Below are 11,267 nucleotides of genomic sequence, written 5' to 3'. Positions count from 1 at the left end.
ATTTCAAAAAGAAATAATAAAATTTCAAGCAGTTTCTACCATTTTGAAATTTACATTTTAAAAATATTTTGTCGAAAATTTGTCGAAAATTAATGTTTTTGGTTAAAAAACCGTCTTTTTGTATGAACTCCACTCTTTTTTATTTGAAATTGAAATTCTTTTCAGTTAAAATGTCGACTATAACATTTTTCTTTGATAATTCATGTATTTTGTTTGGAAATTTAACCATTTTGTTCAAATACGAACTTATTTCTTTTAAAAATTCATGGTTTGGATGAAGATTCATAATTTTAGCTGAAAATTCATCTCTTTGGCTGAAAATGTAACTATTTTGTTAAAAATGCGTATTTTTGGTGGAAAATTCAGCTATTTGATTGGAGATTTTAAAAAATTTTAAACGAAATATTGATTGTTATATATGTTGAAACAAACTTTAGAAGTGTAATAAGCATATAAAAGGTTATTTGTTTTTCAATAAATTAATCTCAAGAGAAAATTGAAAAAGATTTCAAAAAATTTCAAAGGATTTCCTAAAATTTCGAAAAAGAATATTTGAAAAGATAAATAAAAAATTGAAAATATTTTTAAGAAATATAATTTTTTTCAAAATTCTTTTTTTTTGGATAGAAATTTCACCTTTTCGGTTAAAAATACAATTTTTGGTTAAAGAATAATTTGTTTCATTGTGGATTCAATTATTTTGTTAAAATGTTATTCTTTAGCTAAAAATTTAAGTAATCTGTTGAAAATGAATTCTTATTTGTTTGAAAATTAGTATTTTTTAACTGAAAATTCAACTTCCATTTTTAGTTGAAAACGGATCTTTTTAAGTTAAAAATTCATTTATTATGTTTAAAAATCGCTTTTGTGGTAGAAAAATAATGTTTTTTTGTTGAAATTTCACCTTTTAATGGAAAAATCAATTACTTGGCTGTAAATAACTTTTGTTGTTGAAAATTCAATTATTTGGTTAAAAATTTAACTATTTTGTTGAAAATTCTTCTTTGTGGTTGAATTCAACTCTTTCATTTGAAATTAAAATATTTTTTAGTTTATATGCCGACTATGACATTTTTCATTTGCAATTCATTTTTTTTTTAATTCAACTACTTGGTTAAAAGTTGAACTATTTTGTTAAAATTTTTTTTATGAAAACTCATCTCTTGTTCTAAAAAAGTAACTATTTAATTGAAAAGTTTAATTTTAATTAAAAATTTAATTGAAGTTGCCTTTTTTTGGTAAAAAAGTCAGTTATGAGATTGAAGGGTTCAAAAGATTTAAAATAAAATGTTAATTTTTTAAGACTTCGATACAAAAATGATAAACGTTTTAAGAATTTTAAAAGGTTTCAAGAGAATAAAAAATTTTTCATAATACTCATGGAAATTTTACAAGATTTAAACATTTTTAAAAAGTTTCAAATAATTTCGTAGGCTTTCAGAAAATTTCAAATCATTGTCAAGAAATTAAATTAAATTTAAGGGACTTTTAGGGATTTCAGAGATATCAAGGGATTTCTCCATACTTGAGGGATTCTAACGTATTTCAGAAGATATTATCAGATTTCAATGAATTTCTATAGATTTTAAGGGATATAAAAAGATGCACGAGTTTTTATAAACTTATACAAAATGGCAACAAAAGATGTTGATTTTTAAACAATTGCATGCCTATTTTCGAGGACTGCTATTTTAACCTCGAACATTTTTAAAAAAATTTCCTGCGGCGCTATTTTCTTTTTTTATGTAGAAAGGGGGGGGGGGATGATCCATTTGTACTGAGCGAAAAAAAGGCTAGTTGCGACTAATATAATCCAATTTTTATTGCTGATTGTGAAAAGTTTATTCCAAAGATCATTATTTTAATTATTATATAAGCTTTTCTAAAAAAAATAAACGTTGTAAATTTGTATGTTTAGAATAGAGCATTACGCCAAACAATCTGACATTCAAATGGCTGGAATGCTGAGCTGTGCGTTCAGTTACCGATCAGAAAACGCAGATTTGAATCAAGGGCGGATGATCAGCAAGTCTGTGAATGTCAGCGTAGGTATCTTTTTAGATTAAAAATCTTCTGCTGATTTCTTTTTCTTAATATTTGATCGCCCTCCTCGCATGTATTTAAGATTTTCAAGCATGAAATCCTGTATATTTTTCATTATACTTCTAGATGCGACGGTATAGTATGCCTTCGAGATGCTTTTTTACTAGTCGAACGACCTAAGAACCATGTCTGATATCTAATGAATCCACGTAGATTTTAAGCGAAAACACACATCATATCATTTAAGAAAATCATAAAACCACTCGTTCATTTTGGGAGTTCTCATATCTGCTAAAGTATCAAACAGAAAAACAAAGTTTTGTATTGAGAAAGTTGGTCTTATTTTAAGGCAAAGAAGTCTTCTTTAAGCCAAAAAAATAGGCTCACAGTCTTTTACTGAAAAAATCGGACTTAAAGATAACTTAAATTAGGTTATAACAAAAACAAGACTTTTTTCTGTGCAGTTGTATTTATCATTTTGTTCGACGTACATTCTAGATAGATGAATGTCATTTATTTTATCTCATGAGAAGTTTTTACACAAATGTAGAAGTAAGGAATTAGGGTGTGAGTGGTTTTAACTCGGTTCTTTCATAAAGTATTGTCAAGGACAGATCCCAGAAGAACCAAATTTAAAATTTGAAAATTTGTACATCAGGTACATAAGGTTCTTAAGGCCTCTTAATTCTCTTCAAAAATTGTATATAAATTATAAATTAATAACGTTTTAATAATAATATTTTATATAATATTTATTTAATAATATAAAAATAATATAAATTATAATTATAAATTAACAGAGTAGTTACATTTTCAAACAAGAGGTTGAGAATTTTCAACCAAGAAAGTTGATCTCGCTACAAAAAATATAATAGTTGATATCATAACCAAGGGAAGATTTTCATTTTAAATCAGAAACAGTTCAATTTAATAAAAAAAGAAGGAATTTCAACAAAATACTTGAATCTTCGACCAAGCAAGATTTTTCAGTCAATGCAAACATGTAAAGTTTTCTTGTAAAATAAAGATTAGTTTTCAACCGAGAAGATTAGTTTTTTACTATTACATTTGTAAACAAAATGAATAGATTTTGATCAAAAAAGTGAAAATTTTAAGCCAAGAAGACGAGCTTTCTACAAAACGGTTGAATTTTTCAATCAAATAATTATATTTTCAACTAAAAAGATCAATTTTCCATTAAAAAAGACGAGTTTTTAACAAAACACATACATTTGTAACCAAAAAGTTGAATTTTCAAGCAAGAAGACGGTTTTTCTACTTCATTCAAACTAAAAACTCAATTTTCAACAAAAAATGGAATATTTAAATTTTCACTTGAAGAAAATTAAGTTTAAATAAGAAAAAACTAATCTTATACAAAACAGTTGAATTTTCTACCGCATAGTTCAATTTTCTACTGAATTGTTAAATTTTCAAGACAAATAGACGAATTTTCTATACAAAATAGTTCAAGTTTTAAAAAGTAGGTCAATTTTTAACCAAGGAGATGAATTTTCCACTAAAATTATGATTTTCCAACAACAACAAACCATGCATTTTTAAGAAAGTAGTTCAACTTTCGACGAAGGAATTGAACTGTAAATGGAATAAGATTAATTTTCAATGAAAAATATAATAGTTGATATTTGAGCAAATAAATAAAATTAACTTTAAATAAAGCACAATACAATTTAACCAAAAAAGATGAATTTTCAGCAAACTAGTTGAATCCTCAACCAAAACAGAATTATTTTCAACCAAGCAATAGAACTTTCAGCCAAAGTTTGATTTTCTACCAAAAAAATCAATTTTCAACAAAAGGCGTAAATTTTTATCCAAATAGATGAATTTTCAACCAGGAGTATCAGTTTTCTACAAAAAATAAGAATTTTCAATTAAACAGTAGAATTTTTAGTCTTAAAAATATCAGCTTTTTAACCTTAAATGGAATAAATAAATTTTAATTAAAAACAATATTTTTTGATTCAGAAAAGAGAATTTTTTATCTACAAAACATTTGAATTTTCTACCAAAAAGTAGAATTTTTGAACTTCAAAATATGAATTTTTAACCAAAATTGTACCCTATGTAAGACAGTATAGAAAAATGTGCTTTCAGGTTTTTTTTATGAATATGAACACTGATGGAAAAATATAAATAAATCAGATACAATATAAATAAAATTCACAATCGTCGCCTTTGTGAAATGTTCTGGATCTGCCTTTGATTACTGTTGGATTAGAAACTTCGTCAGGAATCGTGAATACTGTACCGACGTAGAAATTGCAAATTCAGATTGTGTAGCAATTCGTGAAAAGACATTTCACATTTACATACACTGACGTCATACTTTATTATCTTTGTTATAGAGGTTATTCACGGGAAAGCGGTGGCCGAAGGTAAGAAGCGGTTCACTTTTCAATATCGTATGATACATTTATGGATTACATGAATGGTTCTTTGGGTCACTTTATTAAATACATTAATAAAAATGTTTGATTTTATTTCATCTGATTTGGTTGCATTTTAAAATTCTAATTTAAATTCTCAAAAATTGTGCTTAATGTTTTTTTCTGTTTGTCTGTAGGAGAGACCATCCTGCAGTAGATAATCATTAATTAAAAATACTTGTGTATGTAACCTAATTAATTTAATGCAATTAATAGTTGAGGCACGATACGTGTTAATATATAAAATTTAGAAATGATGATTTTACTTTTATTTTTTGTTGTTATAATTAATGATTATTTACTGTTGGATAATTATCTACACTAGGGTAGTCTCCCTTACTCTACATATTGAAATGTGAACCTTTAGAAATGGAACGTTTATGTTGGATTTTGTTTTACGTTGCAGTGTACAGATTGTAAGCTCGACTTTTTCCTTTGTATTATTTTGCATGATTTCTATAACTTGTGACAGCAGTGTCAGAAAATGTCTGTTTAGTCAAATATTCGTAATAATATTCCAGGACATTTTAATAGTTTGAAGCATTTTTTTGATGTCATGCAATGTCGTAAATCAGTTCAGTGAATTTCTGTGGAAGATTTTAAGGAAGAAGAGAGCCTTTGTGTTTTGAGTTTGGCTTTGTTCAAAGTTACACTTTTTAAAGCAAGATTGCTTTTTCAGCCTGGTGGCTCTCCATATCATACGATACATCCTGCAGACACGACTCTGGAAGGATGGAATTTCCAAACTCTGAAGCAAAACAGATCCAACTCTTGGTCAGAAACTTTGGATGATCTTAAAGGAATACAAGATACATTTGGGGAATTCGGTCGAAATGGAAGGTAATTTTTAATCGAAGTGCCCGAGTAGTTGACCACTCGATTTTTCAATGTATACCAGATTTCACAGATTTCGTAAAGTTTACAAAGATCTCAAAATGTTTAAATGGTCTTGAAGGTTGTACAGGCTTAAAAATTTCCAAATATTTCAAATAATTTCAATATATTTCACAAAGATTTCAAAGATTCCAAATATTTAAAAAATGTCATAGAGTTAAGAGAGGTTTCACGAAGATTTCAAAGATTTAAGAGGGCTTACAAATATTTCACAAATTCCAACAATTTCCCATAGATTAAAAAATTGCATAGAATAAAGAAAGATTTCAAAATACTGCAAAGATTTCGCAAATATTTTAAAGGTTTGAGAGACAAGATTTCAGAGATTTCGAAGGGATTTCAAAGATTTAAAATCATGTCAGGAATATTTCAAAGATTTAAGAGATTTTGCAACGATTACAAATAATTATGGAGTTCAAACAATTTCAACATATTTCACAAATATTTCAAAGTCTTCAAACATTTCATTGAGTTCAGAAAGATGTCGAAATATTATAAATATTTTCACAAAGCTTATAAAGATTTCAAAAACGTTTCAAATGTTTCAGAGTCTGCCAGATTTCATGAAGATTTTAAGGTTTCAGAGAGTTCAAACATTTTACAAGTATTTAAAAAATTTCAAAGATTTCAGAGAGTTCAGAAAGATTTGAAAGCTTTTTAACAATTTTACAAGATTTTACAAATATTTGAAAGATTTAAGAGTGTTCACAAGGATTTCATGAAGATTTCAGAGAGCTCAAAGTGATTTAAACGGTTTCAAAATGTTTCACAAGTATTTAAAATATTTCACGAATCATTAAAAGATTCCAGAGAGCTCAGAAAAATTGTATGATTTCATAGACTTTAAGGATTTAAAAGATTTCACAATCATTTAAAAGATTTCACGCAGGGTTCAAAGGTTTAAACCAACTGCTAAAGATTTAAAGGATTTCACAAAGACATCAAACGATTTTTAAGTTTTTACAGATTTAAAAGATTTAACAGATTTTAGAGAACTCAGAAAAATTGGATAGCTTTCAGAGAGTTCAAAAAAATGTAATAGATTTCACAGACTGAAAATTTCAAAGATTTCAGAGAATTTCCATAGAGTTCAAAGATTTCTCAAAGATTTAAAAGATTTGAAAGATCTGATTTTTCAGGCTTCAAAGATTTCAAATATTTTATAGAGTTAATTAAGATTTCATAAAGATTTTAAATGTTTTATGAAGATTTAAACCATTTTAAAAAGATTTCAGAAAGTTCACAAAAATGTGTAACAATTTGAAAATATTTCACAGACTTTGAACATTTCACCAAGATATAAAATATTTCACGAATATTTCAAAGATTTAAACAAATTTCAAAAGACTTCAAAAATATTTCAAAGATTTCAAACGGTATTAAAGATTTCAGAGAGTTCACAAAAATTGTTAAGATTTAACAGATTTTAAAGATTTCAGGGAGTTCCAAAAAGTTTAAATATTTCAAATATTTGAGAGAATTTTCAAAGATATCAAAGATTTTACAGGCTGAAAACATACACAGAGATTGCAAACGGTTTCAAAGATTTTTCATAGGTTTCACGAAGTTTCCAAAGAATTCAGAAAGTTCACAAAAATTTCAAACAATTTTAAAAGATTTCACAATTATTTAACAGTTTTCACATTGATTTTAAAGATTTCACGAAGGTCTCAAAAATGTATACAAATTTCAAAATATTTCAAAGATTTCCAAAGATTTAAAACATTTTAAAGATTTCAGAGAGTTCACAAAAAGTTCAAAGATTTCTAAAAATATTTCAAATATTTGAGAGTGTTTGCAAAGATATCAAAGATTTTAAAGACTTAAAACATTACACAGAGATTTCATAAAGATTTTTCAAAGGTTTCACAAAATTTCCAAAGATTTCAAGAAGTTCAAAAAAATTGTAACAATTTGAAACGATTTTACGATTATTTAAAAGTTTTCAAAGACCTCGACAATTGCACAAAGATGTCATGAAGGATTCAAAAATTTATAAAAATTTTCAAAAATTTAAAAGGTGCCAAACGATTTTAAACAGCTTACAGACTTAAAAGATGTTAACGATTTCAGAGAGTTCGCGAAGAGTTCAAAGATTTCACAAATATTTCAAAGATTTGTAACAGTTTTAAAAAAATTACAAAGATATTTCAAACGATTTCACAAATATTTCAAAAATTAAAGAGATTTCACAAAGATTTAAAAGATTTCAGAGATTTCACAAAGATTTCAAAAGATTTTGCAAAAGTTGCAAAGATTTCGAAATACTCCTATAATCTCACACAGTTTTAAAATGTTTCACGAAGTTTTCCAAGATATCAAAACATTTCATAATAATTCACAAAGATTTCACAGACTTAAAATATTACAAGCTTTTTAAAGATATCACCAATTTTAAAGATTTCAAAAAATATCACAATTATTTTAAAGATTTCAGAGAGTACACAAAAATTGTATAGATTTCACAGATTTTAAAGATCTCAGGGAGTTCCAAAAAGTTCAAGTATTTCGAAAAATATTTCAAATATTTGAGAGAGTTTTCAAAGATATTACAGATTTTATAGACTCAAAACATTACGCAGAGATTTCATAAAGATTTTTCAGAAGTTTCTCGAAATTTTCGAAGATTTTAGAAAATTCAAAATTTTGTTAACAACTTGAAAAGATTTAACAATTATTTAAAAAGTTTTCGCAGACTGAAGATTTCACAAAGATTTCACGAAGATTTCAAAAAATTATACAAATTTTAAAACATTTCAAAGACGTGAAACGTTTTAAACATTTTACAGACTTAGAATATTTTAAAGATTTCAGAGAGTTCACAAAAATTTTCTAGATTTGACAGACTTCAAAGATTTCAGAGAGTTCGGAAAGAGGTAAAAGATTTTATGAAGATTTCAAAGATTTCACAAATATTTCAAATATTTGAAACAGTTTTCAAAACATTACAAAGATATTTCAAACGATTTCATAAATATTTCAAAGATTGACGAGATTTCAAAAAGATTTTTAACGATTTCAGAGAGTTCACAAAGATTTCAAACTATTTCAAAAGATTTTTCAAAAGTTGCAAAGATTTCAAAATACTCCTATAATTTCACAAAGTTTTAAAAGATTTCACGAAGATTTCCAAGATATCGAAACATTTCATAATAATTCACAAAGATTTCACATACTTCACAATTTTCACAGATCAGAAAGACTTGAAAAGTTTCTCAAAGATTAAAAATATTTCACAGGCTTAAAAGATTACAAAATTTTTAAAGATATCACCAATTTTTACGATTTTACAAAATTTCACAAATATTTTAAAGATTTAAAAGACTTCAAAGATTTCAAAAATTTCAGAGAGTTCATAAAAATTGTATAGATTTCACAGATTTTAAAGATCTCAGGGAGTTCCAAAAAGTTCAAATATTTCGAAAAATATTTCAAATCTTGGAGAGAGTTTTCAAAGATATCAAAGATTTTATAGACTCAAAACATTACACGGAGATTTCATAAAGATTTCCAAAAGTTTCACGAAATTTCCAAAGATTTTAGAAAATTCAAAAAATGTCAACAATTTGAAAAGATTTCACAATTATCTAAAAGTTTTCACAGACTTTGAAGATTTCACGAAGGATTCAAAAATGTATACAAATTTTGAAACAATGCAAAGATGTCAAACCAATTAAAATGTTTTACAGACTTGAAAAAAGATTTTAAAGATTTCAGAGAGTTCACAAAAATTTTCTAGATTTCACAGACTTCAAATATTTGAAACAGTTTTCAAAACATTACAAAGATATTTCAAACGATTTCACAAACATTTAAACGATTTCAGAGGTTTTACAAAGATTTCAAACAATTTCAAATGATTTTACAAATGTTGCAAAGATTTCAAAATACTCCTATAATTTCACAAATTATTAAAAGATTTCACGAAGGTTTCCAAGATTTCGAAACAGTTCATAATAATTCACAAAGATTTCACAATTTTCAGAGTTCAGAAAGACTTGAAAAATTTCACAAAGATTTAAAATATTTCAGAGACTTCAAATATTAAAAAATTTTAAACATATCAACATATTTGTACGGTTTCACAAATATTTGAAAGATTTCGCAGACTTCGAAGAATTTAAATCGATATTTCCAAAAGTGAAAAAAAAATTTCAAGTGAAAAATGAATGTCATTCAATTTTCTTAGATTGTTGGATGAAAAAAACATGGCTCTCTATGATGGATACAAAAAAGCCTACGCGGAAGTTTTGCACAGATGGAAGCTCCTGGATGCAAGAGCTCAAGTTTTGAAACACGTTAGCACGTCTCAAACCGATACCTACAAAAGTATTGAATACCAGAGTGAATGTGCCTTGTGTGGGAAAACGTGCAAAGGTCCGCAGTGCAGTAATTGCAAGAGATTGACTTTCCAGTGCGCCATTTGTCACATTTCCGTACGAGGTAATTAATCAGCTCTCGAAAGATTCTATCAAATTTGCCTTTTCTCCTATATTTCTATTACAACTTACCACTTCTCGAGACTCAACTATCATATAATTAATTTTTAGGCCCTAGCAATTTCTGTATAGTCTGTGGCCATGGTGGCCATACACAGCACTTAGCCGCATGGTTTGATACAGAAACGTTATGTCCGACTGGATGTGGTTGTTTTTGTTTGCAGGAAAGTATAATTTTTCTAAAAATGTAAATTTTCCGTGGGATAGTAATCGAATGTCATCATGTAAATATGTTAAATATCGTTGAATAGCATTAGAACTTTGCTGCAAATAAATATTGTTTATTTGTATATTCTGTTGTATGATCTCCGAAAACTCAACAAAAAAAGTATGTATATTTGTATTTAATATTTATACATATTCAAAAAATTTGAGCCAGAGATCGGATTTCTATATTAGGAGAAATAGTATTAATATCATTGTTCATTATTCACGTTCACCAGTTTCATCCCTGATTGTACAAATTCCTTAAAATATAAAACGTATTTTTCAAAACGTTATTTTTCTTATGCTTCTATTTGTCGCCCTCCTTGGAAGTGATCTACTCTGTCACTGCAAAATCATCGGTTGAAGTTCACTTTTCAATTGAATCATTTTTAGTAGTAGAATCTTCATTCGATGTTGAATCGTCTGTTGATTTCTTATCAGTGTCAACGCCTAGTGCTTCTTCAAATCGGACTCGTAACCCAGTTATAGCTTCCGCTATCTCTCTTGCTGTTTCTGGATAGCATTTTTATAGAGATTATATTTTTTGATTATTAAGTCAGGGTGGCGACTCGACCGGGAATTTAATGAAAAAACCGGAAATTTACTTCTCATGGCAGTTGAATTCACAGTCACAGACTTTATCATATTAGCTCAGTCTAATCTAGTTAAATCATGATTTGTTATTTCATTTTTATTTATTTAGAAATTAAACTAATTGTTTGAAAATATAATGTAATATAATAATCTTTATTTTCGAAAATTGATCTTTTCTTGTACAAAATCCAACAATTTCGATGAAAATTTGTCTTTTTTTTTGAAAATTCAACTGTTTCGTTTAAAATCCTTATATTTGGTTAAAAATCGATTTATTTGTAAAAAGTTATATTTTTCTTTGCAAGTTAATCTTCTGGTTTCAAAATTCTTCTTTTCGGTTGATCATTTATCATTTTAGTTGAAAATCCATCTTTTAGGTTGGAAATAAAATTAATTGGGATGAAATTTAAACTCTTTCGTTTAAGATTAATGTTTTGGTTGAAAATTCATCATTTCAATTAAAACTTCATTTCTTCGGTTGAAATAAGAGCTATTTGATTGAAAATTTGTTTTTTCTTTGGATGAAAAAGAATTTTTTTGTCGGAAATTTAAATATTGTTGTTGAAAATTTATTTATTAT

General features: G+C 26.7%; 2 protein-coding genes across 3 annotated transcripts in view; one reads left to right on the top strand and one right to left on the bottom strand.

The window, feature by feature from the left end:
- LOC117168435 (GATOR complex protein WDR59) overlaps positions 1–10,375 on the top strand; it is a 32,654-nt gene extending 22,279 nt beyond the window's left edge. Inside the window, exons 16-20 of one of the 2 annotated variants that reach the window (XM_033354080.1) lie at positions 1,919–2,045; positions 4,413–4,442; positions 5,173–5,333; positions 9,577–9,830; positions 9,938–10,375. In XM_033354080.1, coding sequence (XP_033209971.1) covers positions 1,919–2,045; positions 4,413–4,442; positions 5,173–5,333; positions 9,577–9,830; positions 9,938–10,077 — 712 coding nt within the window. In that variant the 3' untranslated portion in view covers positions 10,078–10,375. The remainder of the gene's footprint in view (positions 1–1,918; positions 2,046–4,412; positions 4,443–5,172; positions 5,334–9,576; positions 9,831–9,937) is intronic. The other variant, XM_033354081.1, reaches the window with a different exon arrangement.
- LOC117168438 (ATP synthase subunit e, mitochondrial-like) overlaps positions 10,344–11,267 on the bottom strand; it is a 2,484-nt gene continuing 1,560 nt past the window's right edge. Inside the window, exon 3 of the mRNA XM_033354083.1 lies at positions 10,344–10,606. Within this exon, the coding sequence (XP_033209974.1) occupies positions 10,461–10,606 (146 nt within the window). The 3' untranslated portion in view covers positions 10,344–10,460. The remainder of the gene's footprint in view (positions 10,607–11,267) is intronic.

The sequence above is a fragment of the Belonocnema kinseyi genome, chromosome 2 (assembly GCF_010883055.1).
Source record: "Belonocnema kinseyi isolate 2016_QV_RU_SX_M_011 chromosome 2, B_treatae_v1, whole genome shotgun sequence".
NCBI lineage: Eukaryota > Metazoa > Arthropoda > Insecta > Hymenoptera > Cynipidae > Belonocnema > Belonocnema kinseyi.
Note: the sequence above shows the minus strand (reverse complement) of the source record. Positions and strands in the feature narration are given on the sequence as shown.